At 39.4% G+C, this 24115-nt stretch overlaps 1 protein-coding gene across 1 annotated transcript in view; it reads right to left on the bottom strand.

Moving 5' to 3' along the window:
- Positions 1-18780, bottom strand: part of B3GLCT (beta 3-glucosyltransferase) — a 49730-nt gene extending 30950 nt beyond the window's left edge. Inside the window, exons 1-4 of the mRNA XM_071737158.1 lie at positions 18561-18780; positions 13200-13261; positions 10244-10283; positions 3064-3173 (exon numbers count right to left, since the gene is read on the bottom strand). Of these exons, the coding sequence (XP_071593259.1) occupies positions 3064-3173; positions 10244-10283; positions 13200-13261; positions 18561-18648 (300 nt within the window). The 5' untranslated portion in view covers positions 18649-18780. The remainder of the gene's footprint in view (positions 1-3063; positions 3174-10243; positions 10284-13199; positions 13262-18560) is intronic.
- Between the last annotated feature and the right edge of the window lie 5335 nt (positions 18781-24115).

Raw genomic sequence — 24115 nt, 5'->3', positions numbered from 1 at the left:
ATTCATATCACCTGTATATATGTGATGCTGATTTTCTAATACTCCTTGGTATCAGTCTTAAAATCCTATTTTTATATTCTTGATTTGGGTTTTTTTTTTTGTGTTTAGTTCCTTGGGGTTTTTTTTAATCCATAATGAATATTACACATTTGCTTTATTTCTTCAGTTAATATATATAGGATATCATTTAATCTGGGCTTTACATCTGGGAATATGTCCAGAGGAGAGCCACTAAAATGCTCAGAGGGCTGGAGCACCTCCCCTATGAAGACAGGGTGAGGAAGCTGGGGCTGTTCAGCCTGGGGAAGACCCCAAGGTGACCTTATAGCAGCCTTCCAATATCTGAAGGGAGCTACAGGAAAGCTGGGGTAGGGCTTTTTACATGGGTGTGTAGTGAGAGGACAAGTGGAAATTATTTAAAACTTGAATAGCAGAGATTTAGGTTAGACAGTGGGAAGAAAGTCTTTCCTGTGAGAGTGGAACTAAATAATCTATGAGGTCCCTTCCAACACAAATCATTCGATGATTCAAAACAATGCCATGGCCCCACTCAAGCAAGTAGCATTAACTGCATCTAAGCAGTATTTCAGACAGAATCTATCATTTTCCTTTAAAAAAAAAAAATAAAAAATTACCTGTCTTCCAGTCTTAAATGCCAAAAACGTAATCCTGGTTTTCAATTTTTAATGAACACAGAAACGGAACAGTCCCAAATATTGTCATTTCATACTGTGATAGCTTTCTTTTTCTTACCTGGTCTTCCTTAAACACAGAAATCTTAGAAATACAAGGAAATTGGTAAAAAAAAGTTTAAGGAATATGGTAAAAAGTTTAAGGAATTATCTTCATTACTATTCTAGACATTGTTTAATGTACCTAAGAGTTTTGCTTAGTATTCAATATATAGATACAGAGTATGCTTTTAAGCATGAACTGAATAATGACATCTACTGGTGACCAGAATTAAAGATTAGTTTCACATGAAAAAAAATGTGTTAGAATACACAGTGAAAGAAAATAAATGCTCAGATTACTTGCAATGGTTACTGAAAAACAAATATGATTGTGAGCAATTTAATCCATTTTAAAGCACCTTAGATATCCCATTTTCATTAAATAACACAAATCTAGCAGCTGCTTTCCACTTCTCATTTTGAAACATTAGAAAATAAAAACTAATGAATCTTTGTGGACTAAACAGGTATTGTTGGCCCTGTGACAACAGACAAGTGAACCTGCTTATTAAGTTGATCAAGTCCTCTGTTTCTGTATAGCAGCTGTCCTTTAAAACACAAGGATGTAATTTCCTTTGTCTGAAAGTCATGCTTTCACCTGTATTCTTTTAATGAAAAACATGTACTTCAAATATTGATGTGCAGATTTTGAGATCTTCTGTCCCTTCTCCATGATTAGTATTAATGGGTCATGCCTCACAGTGGGCTACAGTGGAATTGTGAGTTGACAAAAAAAAAGCAAGACGTGCAAAGTACAGTCTGGCTATACTTATTTTTTTCCTGTAAATTGATGGATTCCCCTTTTCCCAGGTTTGAGGTATGAGAATTTTGATCCAATGTATTTTCATCACGAGTTGTCTGAGATGCCATGAATGCTACTTAACAGGTACCTCTTGTTATTGGGAAAACAGCACCACTTCAGTATTTGCATAAAGAAATCTCCTTAATTAGGCAATGAAGCTTTTTAAATGCTAGTTCAGTTTGCTCAAGGCAGAAGTACCCACAGGTACAACTCCTTGATTACAAAAAAAAAGTTACTTCACTTCCATAGAATATGCCTATATTCTTGCATCACTTAAAGTGTTTATGCTTCCACTTATTGATTGTTTCATCATTGGTTTTCTGCAACATCAATTATTGAATTGAATCAAAATCCTTGTTTTTAACAGATGAAGGCACAATCCTCTCTGCACATTGTATCTGAACACTTGCCCCAATCCCAAAGAGGACTCTGAAGCAGCAGAGTTCTACAGAACAAAGGCTGTTCACATGACTGATTTCATTAAGGGATTAAAAACTGCATTTAGAATGGATTTAACCACAACAGTTTTGCTAAGTTTAGCCAAATGAAGCCTAAAACCTTCAAGGATTTAGGCACAAGTTACATACAACAATTTAAACAAGGTCTTTCTTCTTTATAACAAAAAACTGGAATTGAAAAATGGGTCAAATAACCTCACAGCAAGGTATTTCATATCATGGTATATGCCTCTTACTTTTTTTTGGGTTTTTTGTTTTGTTTTGTAGTTGTTTTAATTAAAGACAACAAAATCGGGCATTATTTATATACACTTAATTTTCAATGCATGACTCTTAAAAACCTGTTTTCTTTAGGCTGAAGTAAAATCTCATGTTACAGTGTCAAGTCAAAACCAGACTTGTACAATGTGCATCTCCCAGGCCAGCCTGGTCCCCCAGCAAGTCCCCCAAAAGGTTGAGAGTGCTCAGGCTGCTGCAGAGTGGCAGAAAAACGAGGAGTAGACACAGAAGGGACTGCACCAGGGAGGGAGCTAAGACCAGAGGGGGCAAGAGAGGTGTGGGAGACAATTGCTGTACAAAGCAGGGAATCTGTGTCAGGATTTTAAATGTCCATGAATATTGCTGCTCTACTGCCACAAATTCACAGCTGTCCAGTAAAATTCTGATAAAATCTACATTATAGCATCTTCATTCGCTCTGAAAAAGCACTCACCTAAAAATTATTTTAAGCATTGCTTAAATGATTATGCTTTCCACTTCATAAAGAAAGCATCTGACTTTTTCTAAAAGGCACACTACAGGTCTGTCTTGTTATCACTTTTACATCAAAGGTCATTCAAACAAAAACAGGCATTAGACATAAAGGTATAGTTCAAACTAAAATAATTTGGTGATACATCACAGCCTACAGTCAATGAACATCCATTGGAATAGTTCTTTTATAAGCACACAGAAGACAATTAATAAAATGGATTTTTTTTTAAAAAAAGGAACAATAGAAAATTGTATTTTTAGTAAAATGCAATAAAAACATATATAACAAGGTGCAAACCACATTATATAAATATACCTTTCCAAGATCTGCAGCCTGCTGTAAAATATCTCTCTTCAGATCTTCTGATCTCATGGAATGAAAAGAATTACTTTGACTCTGGATGATAAATACAATGTCTTTTAACTCTGTGAACCAGAAAATAAGATTTAAATAAGGCTTTTTTTGTTGTTGTTCCTACATGCACATGGGTTCAGTAGCTTTGGAAATCTATTACATAGCAAGCTACTTCTTTAGTTATACAGACATTTCACAGTACAATAAAAGGCATAATTTTACAGACAAAAAATCCAAACCAGTCCTTTTAAGATTTAACACATAAGAAGTATGACATGACTAGGAGACCTGCAGCCATAAAGGAACTTTATACCCACAGTTACCAGCAGTCATGTTAAGGAAGTTTCTTTTTCTCTAATACACCAGCACCCCTTATTCCCAGAGTTAAGAGGTGTTAGCCATAGACCAGCATCTCCCCTCGCCAGGCAATGGATGAACACAGAACGGAAAAGGTGCTTCCTCAATAAAGAGCTTCAAACCCTACCCAGAAACAAACATCAGATGGAGAGAGAACCACATGATAACAACAAGCTAATGCTTTTATCTGATAGGGCAGCATCAGCACCTTAAACATGTGCTCAGAGTGTTAAAGGCACCAGTTAGGAACTTCCAGTTAGGAGAGGAGACTGAGAAATTTAACAGAAAAAATGAAGTAACTTTGTAAGCATCTATGAGCAGAAAAAAGACAACTATTAAAAATTACAAGGTGATAAAGGTTGATACCATGGAAAAGCTGAAGATGGCAAAATTTTCTTGATGACTGCAGATAGAATAATCTCTCATCACTTAGAAAGCTGAGCAAAACAAGCAGATGTGATCACATTCAGAAGCAGAACACAGCAGAGGATGAAAGGGAGAGCACAGATGCCCTTTCCAAAATTCTTTAGAAGTTTGACCTATTTTGTACAACCCACTCAACACCATAACTAAGTAGCAACATATAAGGAGACACTATATTGCAGTTTCTGTTTGCTTTGCAAGAAAAAGCTGAACTTTATAGATACTGTGCAGAAAGTGCACAGACAAGGAAATTCAGGGTGTAAGAACTTCAGAGTTACTGAACCAATTACTGCCTAAGGAAGAAAAACAATTGTAATGATGTTCCTTGTTCCAGGAGGTAAGCAGGCAGCTCACAGGGAGGTGGGCAAGGATGGAGAACAGCATTTAAATTCTGTTATCTCAAGGTGACAGAGAGATCAGGCAAGGGATAACAGGTTGTAGTTACTTCAGGGAGACAGCACTGAGAAGGCTCCTGGCTTAACATTTACTCACTCCAACACAAGAATGTACCAAAAGGAAAAAACTAAAAATTAAGCCCCATGAGATCTGTATGGAATGACAAAGAATGTGGAATAAGAATGAGGTGGTCACCATAAAAAAAAATGTATAGGTAGCAAAAAAAAATGTAGTAGACAAATTTTAGAAAAGCAAACTTCAAGACCGTTGTTACTAGCAACATTACTAAAGCTGGCAGATAAATTCAAGACATAAAACCTCTAGGAAAGTTTTCTGAGACTATCACTGGCATTCTATTAAAACCAAACTTTATATGGCATATAGGAGATGACAAACAAAAGACAGTGCAGGATATAAGTTCAGTAGAGAAAACACTGAGTCATGGCTGACTGAAAGATGCCAGGATTTACTATAACCAACATCTATGTGAAGACAAACATCCCAAGGTCTGAGCACCTTAAGGGAAGCATGTGAAGCTCCTTGTCAGACAGCAGAGTATTTCAGTGCTTTTGATCTGCAGTTTCACTCCAGTATAAATTCAAATTTTACGTATTTTTTTACAAAATTCATTTTTAAAATGTATATGGTTGCATTGCAGATCAAGTCAACCTGAAAGATTCTAGTTTCACATCAAGATCTTGACTTCTAGGTTAAAAATGCTAATTTGCCAAATAGAGTCAAATGAGTGAGCAAGAGCAGAACAAAGATAGAGAATTAATGTTTGAAGAAGGAAAGTAGAAGCCTTAAGGAAAAGTAAAACTGAGCATATGAAGAAAGATCACAAAAACCAGCAGCAACAAAAAGAGCATTAACATCAAGTATCTGCTAATATTATGAAAAGTTGCTATGTCCAAGACCTGACCATCAATTATCTTGATTTGCTCCCTTGAACAGTTACTTGTTAATCTAGACCTATGACAGCTCAAAAATACAATTAAATGTTTTCCTACTTTACCCCAATATTTCTTTCCCTTGATTTATTAGTTTATTCATCAAGACAAACTCTGAAAATGTCAATTTGTGTTATTTTTCTAGTGATGAAGTTGTGAAGATGACATAAGCACTGACATAGATATCAGTTCTCATTTCACATCTTTCCCCCATGCTCTGCCTCATGCTGCTTAAAAAAACTACACACAATAAAAACATCATCTAGCAAGAAAGCTGCTAGATTTTGTGTGGAAAAATTGAACATTGGTACAAAAATTAAAATTACATTTCAGTGATGCGAGTGAGAGTCAAAGGGCTAAATCTACATACTGAAAACTGAACACATGCCCGGAGACAAAAAGCAAAAATTGTGCTGATTTATATAATTACAGCTTTAGTATCAGTACATTTACGATCTGCAAGCCTCTGAATTACACTCATTTTCACTTATGGTACATTTAACAACAGCTGCAATATCCCACACTAGAATACTTCCAAGGGGAAATCTAACACCTACTTTGGTGTTACTGCTTTAATCCAACGGAAATAGTTTCCTCTGATATAGACACTTTAAAATAGTTCATAAGAAGAAATATTCACTGTATTAAGATGTCAACACAAAGTATGTGTTATTTTGAACACTTAAATTGCTTCTTTTTCCAGATGAGAAACAGGCAATCAAGCAAGACAAAGAATTGAGTCTTTTTGAAGACTAATATCCAAAAGAGCTACAGATATATTGATATTTTATTCCTCTTGTTGCCTTCTTTCTCTTTTGTTTTCCTAATACCTGTCCATATCTGGAAAATATCTTCAGCAATCTCAAGTGCTCATTGATCAGAATACTGTAAATTCACAGAAAAAATTAATAATAACTGGGAAAATAGATAATGCTGAAACAGAATGCTGAAACTTCTTTATCGTTTTGTTTTCTTACCTCAGCTATGGCTCATTGATAAACAGAATGGAACCTTAAGAAACTTCCAACAAGCAATCAACAGTAATGTGTATTTTAGCAAGTATAAATGGCCCTGTGAAAAATATACATCCTTAGAAATTACCACTAAATCAGGTCAAAAGATGGCAAAGGGGAAACACTGCTATTAGGAATATAAGTCTAATAGAAGTATAGTATAATATAATGTAAGATCAGGTTGGTTTTTTTGGTAAAGTTTGTTCACCACAATGGGCACTTCTTGTGCCAACTCAAAGCTACTGAAAAATTTAAAACAAGCATTTCAGGAAAAAAAAAAAAAACCAAAAAACACACACACACACACAAAACAAACAAACAAAGAGGAACAAAACTCCTAGAAGAACATAAGATGATGATGTTGTGTACTAGCCTTCCTCTGCTAGCCAGGTTAAAGACTGCATTTAGGATGCAAGAAACACAAATTCTCATCTGTGAGACAGTCTCTGGGTCTAAATGTATCTTAATTTCCTGGATAAAATGTATTCTGAAGTGGGTTTTCCTCACTGTGTCCTAATGTTCTAGAAACAGAAGAGTAAAGGCTTCTCAGCTTCCTAATTACTTAACCAGAACCATGTCTCTGACTCACTGAAAGTTTAAACACATAATTAAAAAGGTAGAACAGGCATCAACAGAGAAGACAGGATTCCCATGATGATTTATATACTTGCCTGGAATGTGTGTGCCATCATTCAAACCACCTTTGCAAAAATTACAGTTATAACTATCACTTTAAAACAACCAGGATGCAATTTAACCACTGGCCTCTAGTAGGTAAAAGAATGGCAGTGGTATCTTTGCACCTCTGCCCATGATCAAAAGCTAATATTTCTTTGAGTTTTTCATTCCTAAGTAATGATGGAAATAAAATGTTTTAAGGCTAAATGGAATATTTGTACAATAAAAACAAAGTGAAAAAGTACAAAACATCTCATTACTTATTGAGACAAAAACTAAACTGCAGAAGCACTGGTGCTTTAACTCACAAGCCACTGACTCTACCATATAGGTTAGAAAACTCAGCTTCCAATTCAAGTTCTAAGAAATTGAGCCACTTACATATTGTAGGCTTTCCTCTTCCTTTATGCCAGCACTAAAATCAACCTGAAACTCCAAATCAGGATCTTTTAGTCCTTATGTTTGGAGCAGATTATTGCAGCCTTCTTAAGAGCTCCCACAGTTAAAAGTAAAGGCAAGTCTTTTTTCATGCTGGGAACAATAATTTGTAAATGTGGTACTATAAAATTATTGGGATTTCTCTGGATTAAGGGTAGTTTATGCATATATAGATAGATGGATATAGAGACACACAAACTTATCTGTGCGTGTGTGCTTATTTATCACGTATGCCATAAGCATTGTAATGGCTGATTTATCACTTTATGGCCTGTAGCATGAAAATTAAAGCCTTCCTAGCTTCAAACAATATCTCTCGACAGTTTTCAAATATTTCTGTTTCCTGAATTTCACTAAGCTACTTGCCTTAGTAACCTCAAAAAAAAAAAAAAGCCTTTAAAATCAATTCCAAACACAGTGTTTAGTGCACTTATTTACTTCTTGAAATAAGAGTAACAGTATGCAGTTGTTCTTCAGGCTGTACGTTCTTTCATAGTTTTGTAATATATAAAGTATTCTGCTTACCACTTCAGAACTCTTAACACATACTGAACAAAAGAAAGTTCATCACCTACACATGTACTCTGATACTAAAGAAAAAACTTAGTTAAACCTTGCATATTGTTCTTGCCTTTCCACCCAAACTTCCCTCACTAATTCCTAGAGAGCCTAGATAAAATGCAAAAGCCAGGCAGAGTATTAAAAAGATGTAACTGCAGAAAATACTTCTGATCCTTTCATAACATGCACATACTTCCAGATCAGACACAACATTTGCAAGAATAATCAAATTGAAGAAAAGTGTCAAGAGTATTCTATTCTTTTCTCACTAAACACATACTTTTAAAACACAACCAAACAAAAAAACAAAAAAAAAACTCCACCAACCCCCCCAAAAAACCTAAATATCCTCTCACTCTAGAGCCAAAAGCTAGTAAATACTCTTATGGTGAGAGAATGACTCAACCTATGCTGGATCTCAGTCACCCCCTGGAATTGCCCCTCTCTTTACATAAAAAGAGGAAGGAAGGAATCTAAAGAACACATGTTCCCAAACTTGATGCTTCCCTGAGTTTCCAAAGAAGGTGAAATCATTGTACATCAGCCTGAAATAGCTCCTCACTTCAAGATGATGTTTTATTTTCTTATTCAAATATTTTAAAAGTTGAGATTCCTGTTGGTTGGCAATAGAGCCTACCATTTGGGGACAAACACACTCACCAATGGAGTATCTATACATCCATGTGAAGGGCAAGAATGACCCACCATTGATAAGTCCCATCACTGATCTTCTAGCTGGACTAAAACACATCCAGGGATGAAAATCTTTACACACCAACCAATCCAGAAATCTACATCACATTTTCAGTACATAAAGCAACCATGAGAAGATGAAGTTCAGTCTTCTCTGCATTCTACCCACCTTCCCAGTGCCTAGGATAGCACGATGTTGATACCCGTCTACAAAGGCTTGACTAAGGAGACTTAAAACAGATCTCTTAAAACTCTGAAAGGAAAACAGCAGATGGTAGCTTTGCTTTCCTGGTACAAAGGTACAGGTTATTTATAAAGAAGAAAGAATTTCCCTGTATAACAGTTTGAAAAAGAAGAATGAAAAAAATCAAAGAACCATCAAGAACCTCATTCTCCGTTTCAAGTCCTTCCTTGATTTTTGCACACAAACGTGATAAAGGAGATATTTTTTTAAATTATTTTTTCTGAAGAAGAGGCAGAGTCTCATTTTAAGAAAAGACAGAGAACAAGAGAAATTATTATTAAACCAGACCAGTGGTCCATGTGCTCCTGTTTATTGCCTTTAACAGCTGCAACAGGAAATGCTATTGGGATTCACTTTCTCTCATATTCTATCAGCATCCACAGCTATTGTACTAGGAAATGCCAGAAGATACAGTGCTGCCTATTTATCTTACCTTACATTTAGAGATTTATTAATTCTTGATAATGTTTGTACGGTCTACTTCCACCACCTCCTGTGGCAGCAAGCTTTTACATTTTGCTACTTGTTGGATGTTTGTCTGATTTTAAGTGATCTCCTACTGAACCAAACAATGGATCACAGATGGTAGTTCCATCAGTAATGCACCACTGCAACATTCCTAAATATATCTTTCCCAGGGAATGAGAGTATCTTAAAATTTATGAAAACTCAGCATTGTCAAAAGCAAAACAAAAAACGTGTCACTGCCTCCCTGTGTGTTTTATGAAGTGAGATGAAGCACATCAGCTGGGAGTGACAAAAGCTAGGTTACAAGTCCTATCTCAAAGGTCTGCAAACTTTTTGCTGAAAGGACATCAAAACTTGTTTTCAGAAATGGCAGAAGCTTGAAGCATTTTTATTATCATAATTTCTCACATGTCGATAATTTATTTTACCACTCACTATCTTATTACTGCTCGACATGTTTCTTAAATGCTTGTTTCTAGAATGACAAAGTTATTGCAAGCTGTTACAAGTAACTTATAATAACCCTAGTTATTACAAATACCCGGAGAGCTTGGCAGAACTGTAAAATTCAGTTTCATGTTAAATTTTTAGAGGAACTGCTATTAGGTAGCATAAAATGTGATTATAAAACAGCCTACCACAAAAAGCAATCCATCAGTTTCATAGTGCAAGCGCACATTTTCAGGAAAACACTTCACTACAAGAATTGCAAATACAAAGATAAGAAGCCTCTGTTTGATAAGACCAGGTAAGCAAAAAAAAACCCCAAAACAAAGTATTTGGAAACAGGCAATTAACTAGCAATACTGCTGAGCACTTAGACACTGTTTACAAAAAAATTTTTCAAAGCACAACTCTATTTTATTTATTCTAAAAAGGCAGCAACAAGTGAAAACAAATACAGAGCATACAGTACTTACCTCTGCTTATTTTACTAATTTTTAGACTTTTTTCAGACTTCTAGAAGAAAGGAGAAAAAGCAAAATAAGGATACATGCAAAACCTCAGATATTTCTATGTCACTGAGAATCAAAGCATTCATCAGATTGTAAATGCATATGTAGATGTTTAAACTCAAGAACTAAGAAAAAAATAAAAAGTTTTTCAAAATTGAAAATTAAAACAGGTACTCTGCATGTGTGAGGGCCCACTGCTGGCTCATGGACAATTTACTGCCCACTAAGACCCCCATATCCTTCACCTCCAATAGCATCACAGAATTATCAGAGTTGGATGGACCTCTAGAGATCACCTTGTCCAGCTCCCCCCCTAGAGCAGGATAACCCAGAGCACATTCCAAAGGACTGGTGTTTGACCAGATGACCTTTAGAGGTCCCTTCCAAGCCACATTATTCTACTGTTCTATGTTTGTATACTATCACTTAAATAATACAGCAAAAGAGTAAAAGGGAAAAAAAAAACAAAAAAAAACACAGTGCTTTTTCATGACTCAATTTATACCAGAGCTCTTTAAATCAATGCTAACAATGTCTTCTTTTTGTCTTTTTTTTTTTTTTTTTTTTTTTTAATAAGTATCCCCTATGCCCAAAGTCTGGCATACTGAACTCTGTAATACAAATACAGCTGTTCAGTGTGTTCAGTGTGTAAAATCACCCCTACACACTCTTACTCATTTGATCTACTACCAAGCACCTATTGATCTTCTGAGACACCCTTATTAAAGGAAAACAGAAAAGCAATTCATATGAAGACAAAGAAATACAAAAATGTTGTTGCATGAAACATGGCTTCACTGGGGTTTAATGACTTCTCACACACATTTGTGACAGAATTTTGAGAGAATACAATAGTGCAGCCAACAGTGATATTGCATTTGCATCATTAACCAGGAAACCAAGATACACACACAAAAATATCTTAGGAGCATACTCAATTGCTTCTAAATAACAGAGGCTGGGTAGAAAGGTGTTGTTTAGGAACTGCTGACTGGTAGATAGACAGGACTGGAGAAATAGCTCACCACTTCCTACAAAAACTGTAGGAAAAAAACCAGCAGTCATATACTGCCCAACTTTATCCTGGTAACAGCACCTCGGTGCTCTGGTTTCTACACATGTAAAATCAAGACCACCTTTACTAATTTCTTAAGGAGTAAATTTCATGTTGCAGGATTTATCTTGGTTGAAATGTTTTGAGATCAGGTAGAAATGCCATACAAGGCACTTCTCAATAATAAGCTTGTATGCAGCTTTCCTATTTATTAACTTACACACACAGACCTTTTTTTAAAAATCACATCTGCCTATCCTTTTTAGAATTACTTGCATCAGGTGATCTCTCTCTCTCTGTCTAGGTCAGACTTTTACACTGACATCCAGAAGCTCCAACTTCCTTGGTAGCATCTGTAAAACCTTTTCAAGAAAACCTGCATTGTATCCCTGCTCATGACTCCTTTCTGCTGACTGGGTTTATGAAGTTTTAAAAAAACCAAACTGCAAGACTAAGTGATTTTGATGACTACACAAGGCTGCCATCTTACAGTGTATCATATGCCACATTCTACATTAACCTGTATCATAAACAATATGGGAAGATTAATTTTCTGTGCAAGTAAAAAAATTTTCTGTGGTACACAGAGTGATGAACAAGCCATATTTCACAATTACATTATTTTATAATTACATCCATGCTTACATAAAATGGGGAAGGGAAAAAAAAGGAATTTGGCCCAAAGAGGAGGCACCTCTGACTTCTAGAATCATAATCTGCATGAATTATATCCTATATAAGACTGCTACCATTAAACAGCTGGATTGAGACTAATAGAATTTGACAAACAGCAATTTACAAGAAATTAAAACAGAATGACTTGGTTACCTAGTCTCCCAGATACACTGCAGCAGATCAGCAGTCTGCCATAGGGATATTTTTCATTTATGAAAATTATTGTAGATACAGCAATAATCATCAGAACCAAAAATTATTCAGAAACACATTATCTCTGACCACAATTCTACTGCATTCAATGCAAGATCACTAGATCTAAATGGCAGCTATAGATTCTAACACTTGATTCATTCCAGTATTTTTATTTGATTTTCCTCCCTTAAATCTTTTATACAGGCACAAATAATTGTTACAAATACAGACATATAAAAAAAATTGATAGGAGTCTATAAAGGACATATCTGCATAAATGTCTAGCATCCATTAAGCTGTTTAATGGTAGGGCTAGCTCTGACCATTAGAAGTTCTAATCTGTTAATTTGAAATTTAATACACAAGCTTTACTTGAGCCGTGACTTGGGTAGCAATATGGCATAAAGCTAATTTAGCAGAGAGGCTGCCATTTCCCTCTCCATGTATTATGTATTTAACAAAATCCAGGAGAAAGGAAAACGTGTCTCTGGGCTAATAAAATCTATAGACTCAGAAACCACTCTTAACAGAAACAATACTATCGACTTGCAGAAGTTATGTAAGATTGCCAAGTGTTTTTTTTTTTTCACTCTCAATTTCTAATGCACTCTTTGGCTGATTGTGGAAAAAAGGAAAACAAACAAAAAACCCAAAAAAACCCCCAAACCCCTATTTTTCTTAAGCATAAGTCAGAAAAGCCAAAGCAAGGAAATAAAAGTACTACATATTAAGTTAATTCTAGTTATTCTAAGAATCCATAGGATAAATTAGGATCCTAGTAATATCAGAAGAATAGTGCTACATGCACCTTGTGTCCAGTTAAAGGTCCCTCATATGCCCCACAGAACACAGAGACATCCCATGACACTCAGTACCACTGAAGTCAATGTTCAAAATAATCAATGCCACAGATGTTAGGCTTTCTGCTTTGGTGTCTTCTAGACAATTTTATAACATCTGTAAAATGTTACTGCTCTTGCAATTAAAATTTATTACCTGCAGCATTGGTAGCTCAGTCTCATCTTCTGCAGCTTCAGGAACTACACTTAGAGCAAAAGCTGAAAGAAAAAGCAGACTTTTTTCATATTATAATAGGCAATCATCTTCACACTTGACAGAGTTCTGCAGTAAAATAAAAAAAACATTTAGGTACAATTTCACATTAAATGGTACTATACCAGTAATAATCTTTATGAACAGATGACAGTCCATTATTGCAGAATTTATACATTTGCTGCCTGACAACTCTATTCTTGTACATCACTGAAGAGATCACTCTTTCATGTGAAGCTAACTTATCTTAGCTGCAAGGAAAATAAATCCCATTAAAAAAAAAAAATAAATAATTTCTGCCCAGTCCAGTAGTTCACTTAACAACAAAATAATGTTATATCACATGGGAGACATGCATTCCACCCCAGCTTTAGGTTAAAGTTTGGATTACCAAAGCTTCACTGGGAACAACAGAAAGTGACAGCAGCTGATGGAAATTTTTATCAAACTTGAGGAAGGCTGTCACATAATTTGAACACCACCTTTGAACAACAAATTTTTTCATGTACAAGAAACCCAAAGTAAGGTTAACAAAAAGGAGACCCTAAGAACTAGTGCGCACAGACCTAGCATTATCTTAAAATTTGTATACTGACAGTACCCTTTGCATATGTTTCCCATTTGTGTTACAAAAATAATCATTAAGAAGGTTTCTGGTAAGGTTTTTTTGCTTGTTGATGTCTTTGCCAATTTGTCTCAGCTTGCTCATTTGTAAAATTACTACCATTTAACGCAAAGCTTTTCTAAGATATTTGGTAAGGAGTCTTAAAGGTACTAAGGATATGCAAATGAAAGTAAATTGCCATGATTTAGAAGGAACTCAAGATACTACTCATCATAGTCAAACAAATGCTTTTCTGAAAAACTGGGTTGGAAAAAAAATCACCAGATTCAACTGGACTGTGTCACTGCAATCTTAAAGTACTCACTGCTTGAAATTGATTTCAAAGTGAATCCATCCATCATTTCCTTTAACAGACTAGAAACCTGGAGTGTAAGAAACCAAGAAGACTGTCCAAAGCCTGTGGTGCTCATCTCCAATTATCTCTATCCCCATGCTCATTCAGCAGGAGACCAAATTTCATCAAGTGTCTAGGAGTTGAGTTTCATAATGATATCTCAGGTCCTGATTGACTCACACCTGAAACCACACCACTAGGTGCAGACATCCCCAAACCATTCTAACACAATAGATTCATGTGTAAGCCATAGCCACATTTCAGTAAGGCATTTATCCAGGAAGGAAAAAACACAGTCAAGTAGGAGCGTCCTCCCCAGTGTTGTCCCCAGATAAATGTTTTGCACTTCATTTCACAAGAGCACAGAGAATTCATCAATCTACCTATTACAGCTCTTGTTGACAGCATATTCTGGTCATTTTCTTCCTTCTCTTTCAACATAACAGTACTTGAAGCTCCACATAGAAATATCTTCCCCTACACTAACCAGATCCACATCTTACTTGACAAAATCCTAAATGTAAGACCACACTTATTTCAGGAAATATACTAATTTAGAGTATTAACCTGAAGAAGTATCAGCTCCTATACTAGGCTTATTTGCAAAACTGAATGCAAGCAGAATTTTCATGACCTTCAGTTTTTAATATGCTGCTGAGGAACAGTACACGAGACATGAAACAACTGATTAACAAGAGATGCTACTTCTCTCACCCTAATATTCAATAATGCACACCACGTTGCTTCTAACACTTATAAAATATTAATGCACGTGATCCTTGAAGCAAATCAAACGATACTCAAATAATCTGGGAAAAAGAGACCTATTTCATACCATATCTTTGAGACCTCAAATAAAGCTCTTTGGGAAAATATTTTAACAACTTATTTCATCTTCGTATTACAGAGTCACGGAGATATTGAGGTTGGAAACAACCCCTGCAGATCATCTAATCAAACCCCTCCTAAAGCAGGATGCTCAGGATCTTGTCTAGTGAAATTTGCCAGTTTCTTAGGGCAGAGACTCCATAAATTCTCCAAGTAACCTCTTCCAGTGTTCAATCACTCTTACCCTAAACAAAAATTATTTTCTATGTTTAAATGGAATGTCCTATATTTCAGTTTGTGCCAACTACTTCATGTCCTGTTAGGCACTACAGGGTCTGTTTCCTGTAGTGATCCCCCACCAGGTATTTACACATTGGTAAGGTCCTCCCTGAAACTTGTCAACTCCAGTTACAGCTCCTTCAGCCTCTTCTCACATGTCAGGTGCTCCAACCTATTGCTAATCTTCATGGTCCTTTGCTGGGATCACTCCAGTATATCCATGTCTCTTATACTGGGGAGCCCAGACCTGGACACAGCACCCCAGATGTGTCTTACCAGTACTGAGCAGCCAGCTCACCTCACTGACCTGTTCTTCCTAATGCTTCCTCATGCTGCCCAGGAGCTTGCTGACCATCTTTACCTTCACTGTCAGTTTATTGCCCATCCCAGTGTGTATGTTCAAGTTTATACATGTAGCTGTTCACACCACTTGGCACAAGGGGACAGAAGCTGGACATGTCAACTCCCAGCCCATCCTCCTTTTGCTCCATGCCAAGAAGTGAGGATAAGTAAGAGAAGAAAATTTAAAGTTCTTTGTTTTAATCAATCTTTATTTCTTGTGAAAGCAGGAGTAAAATCCACTAGACAACATTTCTGGATCCATTCAAAACCTGGAAATTTCATCACAGAATGTAATATAAACAGCTTCAATTCCTATTTATTTTTCTTAAGTGTTCCATGATTTACATTAAAATCTTGGTGAGCACATGGACTTGCTTATAACACTTGAAAGTAAAACTCATTTATTTTCATTGTTCAGCAGCTGAACTGCAGGAGTATGTGCCAACAAACTATTATGAAAATGAATGTAAATATTGTATTATTAAAACACAATATACTGAATAAATATATATAATGACAAAATACCACATTATAAATGGCAAAGTAATCCTTTCTTCAGTACTACCCTTTCAAGTGTAACAACTTGCAACAGTTTACATTTATCTGTCTTTTAAGTGTGAAGGATGTTAACTGAGAAGGTAATTCCTATGCTTTCACAGACAAATTCCATTTGAGGCAGAAAGGTAACACTTTTTTATCCTCCTCTTTTATGGCCTTATTTAATGCTGACTGACTCCAGTCAATCCAATCACCTCACTGGGCTCTGGGTCAGTTTAAATGAGCTATGAAAAAGTTACTATTCTATGATTTAAGTATGGACAAACCATGACAAATGATAAACACTTCAACTAATTAAACCCATGGACTAAGTTGTACACAGTAGACAAAACATTTAAAATAGACTTTCTTTATACTTCTAATTATAATTAAATGAATGGCCTAATTTTGTTTTGGTTGGTTGGGTTTCCTCCTCCTCCCAAGTTCTCAAACAACATAAGATTCTATGGACTGACATGATTCCAGGGAAAATCTGCCCTGATGCTGTCAGTCAAAGAGACAGGTTCTTCCATAATGAGACAGCCTGGGAGCACTAGCAAGCAAATTAAATTAGTTTCATGTATTTATATGCAAGTTTTTATAATATTTCTTCATTGTTCCTACATTGTCATTATCAAAGACCCTGGTCTAGCCAGAGAAGAATGAAGACATACAGATCTATCAACCCAAAATGGGGAGGAGAGGGTGATGCAAGCTAATTTCCAGCATCTGAAGCTTCTCATGAAAGCAACTGTTTCTATTTCTTTTCTAAATTTCTTTAAGCTAAAGGCACATATGCGAAGAAGGCACCTGAAATCACCACTTCGAACCACTGAAATGTCTAAATGAGTGCTGTTTATACCAGTATAAAAGGCAAGCAAAGAAAAACACTGTTAGAAAAAGTATCATCATTATCCCTTCTGATTGTCCAATTGTTAGACCAAAGAAAATCATCTGAATACAACCCGATTCTGCAAGCTGCCACCTGCAAGCTGGAATTTATGAAATTATTTAACTACCAAAAGACAAGCTGTTTTCTTCTGTGAAATACAATCCGAATAAATTCTATTTTCCAAGAACAAAGCTGATTGTTTTTGCAAACTTGTTATCTTGGCCATCTCAAAAGCATACAGTATCTATTAAAGAAAGGACTTAAACATAAAATGGTATTTTAAAAACTACAAGAAAACCATGATACTGCAATAAGCTTCAGGTGAACAAATTCTGCCCATGCAATACCGAAACCTTCTAACAAAAGGTGACTGGGCAAGCAAAAGCTCAAGTTTTTCCATCTCTGCCTTCTACCCATAGTTTTTTACAATACCCATGTTTTTTACAATACATATCCACATAGGGAAAACTGAAGCTGCTATTTTCTGGCTATCATAACAACCTCTTCGAGATTACAAGTGCTACAGCTGAAGCACTGGTGCAAAAGTACTCACATCCAGGAAAGAATGAAATACAGCTCTAGGAAAAGAAGTAGAGTATTGGGACTCCAAACCCCAAGCTGCATATGTCAAAGGAAAAGTGTTCTACAGGAGAAAAATCAAAATCAAGGATTCCCCTGCAGGATTTTCATCCACAAGCCATAGCAGTGGAAGAGAATCAAATCCAGAGGCTCAAATCAAAATGACAAGCCCATGCTGACAGAGATGGAAACAGTCAGGAGCAGAAATGCCGAGAAACAAAACAGATGTAAACATTTATTTCTGCCTCTTCCACTCACGGCAACAGCTCCGAACTCCAAGAACCTGTAGCGACCCGACTGCGGGCATTCTACTAACCCTTCTCTTTTGACCTTCTCCCACCCGTCCCCACGCATTAAATAGAACAGAAATACAGTAATTTTTGCTGACATTTTAACCTTGCCGCCTCCCCCTCAGCAACACCCAGGCAGCAAGGCGCTATTTCAAACACGGGTGGCTTCGTGGTGGGTTTTAGCAAGCTGATTAATGAAGGTTTTACCGACCCAAGCGATTTCCAGGACGAGGGCTTTCCCCTACCCCGCACTGACCCGGGGCAGAGTCCCGGTTCCTCTTCCTCACACACAGCCGAGTGACGGGAAACGTTTCTGGAGAGCCGGGGCGCCGAGCGGAGCTGCGCTGCCCTGCCCGCTCTCCGTCCCAGCTCACTGACAAACTTCGGGGCGAGGGGCACCTCCTGCCTCCCCTCCCGCTGCCCTCTGCGGGGCGGGACAGAGCGGGAAGGAAGCGGCAGCGGCCCCGGCGCGCACCCGAAATGCTCCCGCCCTGTCCCCTGCCCTCCTCCCCCTCATCACCTCCGCGGAGGGGCCGAGCGTCCCGGGTCTCATCCCTTCACCTCGCCATGGCGTCCCGGCCCAGCCCCGGCCACTCACCCCGGGTTCGGAGCAGCGGGAGAAGGAAGAAGAGGTGGGCGCACGCAGTGAAAAGGAGCCAGCGGTTGCAGCCGAGCTTCCGAGACATCTTGGCAAGGGCTGCCGAGCTGCACGGCGGGGGGCAGGAGGAGAGGGCACGGTGTGCCCGGCTGCCCTTTCCTGCCGCAGGAGCGCGGACGCGCGGCCTCCGGCTGGTGGCGGTGCCGCCAGCTACCCAGCCAGCCCTCCCCTCTTCTACTCTCCCCTCCCCTCCCCTCCCTTCTCTCCCTCCTCTCCCCCTCCCGCCCTTCCCTCCCCCGCCGGGGCCCGGCAGGACCGGGCGGTGGGGCCGGGAAGAGGCGGAGGGGGAGGGGGAGGCGGAGCGGCCGTCGCGGCGCCCTCTGGCGGGCGGCAGCGGGAGAGGCGGCGGCCGCTCGGCCCCGCCAGCCCACAGCACCCGGGCTGGCCCTCAGCTCCCGGGGGCACCCGGAGCTCCTGCGGTTCTCTGTGTGGTTATGGACTAAATACTCAACGCCCCCAAATCCTCGTAAGATTAGCTCCCCATAGCTGCTGTTGATCATCCAGCATCTGTTACCAAAACCAAGTAATAGTAATCAAGTCTTAATGCTAAATTATTAGCACTACAGGAAGTCCTGCGATTAGGTTTTTAGACTGACAAATTTAGACAAAAGAGACTTTTCTTTTTGTTATTGGCTTCATCATCCTCTTCTCAGAAACAAATTTAAATAGTCATAGAATCATAGAATCATAGAATTGGCTGGGTTGGAAGGGACCTCAGAGATCATCAAGTCCAACCCTTGATCCACTCCCGCTGCAGTTCCCAGACCATGGCACTGAGTGCCACATCCAGTCTCTTTTTAAATATCTCCAGGGACGGAGAATCCACCACTTCCCGAGGCAGCCCATTCCAATGCTTGATCACCCTCTCAGTAAGGAAATTCTTTCTAATCAGTCAGTCAACTGATACCCAGCACTCTAAGAGGAACTTGGTCCACGAAAAGAAGCAACGTAGTTCTTTAAAACAACCCTCAAACCATTACTCAAAAGAGCATACAAAACCTCCAGAGAGCCATTTCATAACTACCCATGTAACTAGGAGTGGAGACACAGGGTGCAGCTCAGAGCACTGGCATGGGACATGAGAGGGGCACAACCCTGGCACCAGAGACCCCACAGCTACAGACAACAAACCCATCATAGAATCATAGAATTAGCCAGGTTGGAAGGGACCTCAGAGATCATCTAGTCCAACCCTTGACCCACCGGAGCAGTTGCTAGACCATGGCACTGAGTGCCACATCCAGTCTTTTTTTAAATGTCTCCAGGGACGGAGAATCTACCACCTCACCGGGCAGTCCATTCCATAGCCTAATCACCCTCTCCGTGAAGAAATTCTTTCTAATATCTAATCTAAACCTCCCCTGGCACAACTTAAGACTGTGTCCTCTTGTCTTGTTGGAGGTCATCTGTGAAAAGAGTCCAGCTCCCACCTCGCTACAGCCTCCTTTCAGGTAGTTGTAGACAGCAATGAGGTCTCCCCTGAGCCTCCTCTTCTTCAGGCTGAACAGCCCCAGCTCTCTCAGCCTCTCCCCATAGGGCCTGTGCTCGAGTCCCTTCACCAGCCTGGTTGCCCTCCTTTGGACCTGTTCCAGGACCTCTACATCCTTCTTAAACTGAGGGCCCCGGAACTGGACACAGTACTCGAGGTGTGGCCTCACCAGCGCTGAGTACAGGGGAAGAATCACCTCCCTGGACCTGCTGGTGACGCTGTTTCTGATACAGGCCAGGATGCCATTGGCCTTCTTGGCCACCTGGGCACACTGCTGGCTCATGTTCAGTTTCTTGTTAATGCAGACTCCCAGGTCCCTTTCTGCCTGGCTGCTCTCCAGCCACTCTGTCCCCAGCCTGTAGCGCTGCATGGGGTTGTTGTGGCCAAAGTGCAGGACCCGGCACTTGGCCTTGTTGAACCTCATCCCGTTGGAATCGGCCCAGCTCTCCAGTCTGTCCAGGTCCCTCTGCAGAGCCCTCCTGCCTTCGAGTTGGTCTACACTTCCCCCCAGCTTGGTGTCATCTGCGAACTTGCTGATGATGGACTCAATCCCTTCGTCTAAGTCATCGATAAAGATATTAAACAGAACTGGGCCCAACACTGATCCCTGGGGGACACCACTGGTGACCGGCCGCCAACTCGATGCAGCCCCGTTCACCACCACCCTCTGGGCCCGGCCCTCCAGCCAGTTCCTAACCCAGCACAGGGTGCTCCTGTCCGAGCTGTGGGCTGACAGCTTTTTCAGGAGAATGCTGTGGGGGACGGTGTCAAAGGCTTTGCTGAAGTCCAGGTAGACCACATCCACCGCCTTCCCCTCATCCATCAGACGGGTCACCTGATCATAAAAGGAGATCAGGTTGGTCAGACAGGACCTACCCTTCCTAAACCCGTGCTGGCTGGGTCTGATCCCTGGCCCATCCTGCAGGTGCTGTGTGATTGCACTGAGGATGATCTGCTCCATAACCCTGCCAGGCACTGAGGTCAGGCTGACAGGCCTGTAGTTTCCCGGGTCCTCCTTCCGGCCCTTTTTGTGGATTGGCGTGACATTCGCCAACTTCCAGTCATCTGGGATGTCCCCAGTGAGCCAGGACTGTTGGTAGATGATAGAGAGAGGCTTGGCGAGCTCTTCTGCCAGCTCCTTCATCACTCTTGGGTGGATCCCATCCGGTCCCATAGACTTGTGGGGAATCATAGAATCATAGAATCATAGGCTGCCCAGGGGGGTTGTGGAGTCTCCTTCACTGGAGACATTCAAAACCCGCCTGGACACGTTCCTAGGCGATGTACTCTAGGTGGCCCTGCTCTGGCAGGGGGGGTTGGACTAGATGATCTTTCAAGGTCCCTTCCAACCCCTAGGATTCTATGATTCTATGATTCTATGAAACCCATAGTGGGCTTTAGAGAAATGCAGTCCTGCCTGGAGCTGCACAGAACTGTTTTTTTGTCTAGCACAGGAACAAAGAAGTAGTATCTGACATATGTAATTGATTTTATATGGAAGTAAATTTTGATGTAATGTAATGGGTGTAAGTTGGAGCATAGGAGGTTCAAGTTGAATATCAGAAAGAATTTTTTTACTGTAAGGGTGACAGAGCCCTGGAACAGGCTGCCCAGGGGGGTTGTGGAGTCTCCTTCACTGGAGACATTCAAAACCCTCCTGGACACGTTCCTAGGCGATGTACTCTAGGTGGCCCTGCTCTGGCGGGGGGGGTTGGACTAGATGATCTTTCGAGGTCCCTTCCAACCCCTAGGATTCTATGATTCTATGATTCTATGGTAGTACAATAGTAAAAGAAAATCTTGGCTTTACTTACGTATACAGCATGATTCCTTTTTGCCCTTGAGTGTAACACATAGGTAGTGATTCCTCACACACTGAGTGTCCATTGATGTGCATTCCAGCCAGGTCTATGTAGGTACACATTATCCCATCAAATATTTCCCATGCAGTCCCTTCCTATTAGCCCATCCACTCAGTACCACCCTCTGATCTCCCAGGAGACAAATAGTGCAACACCCAGGTCAGACATAGATTTCCTGTGTAAGGCCAACAGCGTGGGACCCAACCTGGACCCTTCCTCAAAACTGCAGCTTTTAGATCTGCAGCCTTCTTTTCCTGACAGATCAAGTGGTTGCAATAAGGTACCTTAAGTGTGCCAGAGAGGTGGTTTTGAAGATGAAGGGAAATCTTTTCACAGTGAAAATCTTTTTATTCCACAGTGAATCTTTCCACATTTGCTCTCACTTCAAGCTTAGGCAAGCACATCCGTATCACTGTAACCTGGTAGCAGACTTCACGCTCTCCTTTTAAACTGACTCAATAGAAATATATTAGCCAGACTTCCTTAGGGTATTAGATTTGCTCTGTGTATTTGCTACCCTCTTAAATTGCAGGGGATGGAAGAGAGAAGGAAAATGGGACTCAAGTGTGAGAACCACAGCTTGTTCATTCCCTCACAGGAAAAAATGGTTATTGCTGGCATTCTGATTCTCTAAATAAGTTACTGGCCTCAAGAATAATATTTCTGATAATAAATCTTCTTCTTGAATTCTACCCTACGTTTATACTCAGACTGTGCGTGTTTGTTGTGCTTTCTACCCCACAGAGGCCTTCCATCTGAAGAAGGATGAAAATAATGAACTTTCTGGTAAGGAACACAGATGTTCAGAAAGCTTCCCTCCCTTATAGCATGACATATATCTTACATTCATAAATAATACAAGTGTAGCACCGTTTCTGTCCCACCTCTGAGATTAACCAGGAGGGCTACAAATACAAAGAAATTCTGTCAAATGTTTATACATAAAGTTATACATATCAAATTTATTTTGTCCCGGTATATACAGAGATTAAATAATTAAACATTTTAAATTAATTATTCATCACAAGTGAGATTTTTTTTTTAGAAGAACAAAGGCAAAAAATAAGCATTTTTCTTCCAGAATAGAAAGTAAACCTGGAGTTTCTGGGAAAACATTAATTAAAATAATAAAGTAAATTACTATGTTCTTTGAAATATTTACAATAGCATGTCTGTTGAAGCAATTTTGCATCCAAGTTACTACATTTTATTTAATAACATTTAGTATTAAATTATAAACTGGGGGATTATAAGGCCTGTAGAATTTCCAAGTTTGTTTTTTCTTACTGATTTGTGGAAGCTTTGCTGCTTTACTTCAGTTTGGCTATTGGATGTGAGAGACAGAGATGTTTCATTGACTGAAAACTGTCAGTGATTCAAGTAAGGACAATTTTTACCTATTGTTTTGGTCCTGAGAACACATTATATGCATAATCAGTCAGAGAGCAACAGGACCATTCGTGTAGTAAATTTAAGTCCTTACACCTTTTCACTATTTTAACATTTTTCATAAATCAAATGGCTACAAGAAGAAAAATAATCTGTCCCAGTGGAGAAATAAACTTGAAATTATGTCAGGTGTTTGTATTTTACCAAGCATAAACTTCCACAGAACATACAAACTCTACTTGTATTCTAATCATGCCATTTGGGATAATGTGTTATTCATCTATGCCTTTACATAAACCAAGGGACAGGCAACCTTTCTAGTCCAGAAGAAAATACTCAGATCACCATGTCAAAGAAAAAGGGATCAGTGGAACAAGTTCAGAGGCAGATGGCAACAGCATCCAGGTGAGACACTGGCCAGGCTGGCATGTGGTTCAAGGGTGGTTTGCCCTTGTGTCCTGATAGCTCAGAAGCTGTTCTGGGTACTCAGATGGCTCTGTCATATCTCCTACAGAAAGACTATAGTGTGGGAGAAGAAGAAAGAAATTATGAACCAGACACAATGGCAAGCATTGAGTTAGAGAATTTGACTGGAACTACTTTGTTACATTAGCCATCTGACAAATGCTGAGCTAATCCAGGAATGACAGTGTATGGTGTCTTGCAATGGAGAGGGTATGAAGGCTTTACAGCAGAGACAGGTCCATAAATCACACAAGCTGAGTTTTGTTTCCACTCTCCCTCAGGCTGCTGCA

This window comes from Heliangelus exortis, chromosome 1 (assembly GCF_036169615.1).
Source record: "Heliangelus exortis chromosome 1, bHelExo1.hap1, whole genome shotgun sequence".
Classification (NCBI taxonomy): Eukaryota; Metazoa; Chordata; class Aves; order Apodiformes; family Trochilidae; genus Heliangelus; species Heliangelus exortis.
The sequence above is the reverse complement of the archived record's forward strand: the minus strand, read 5'-3'. Positions and strand labels throughout refer to the sequence as shown.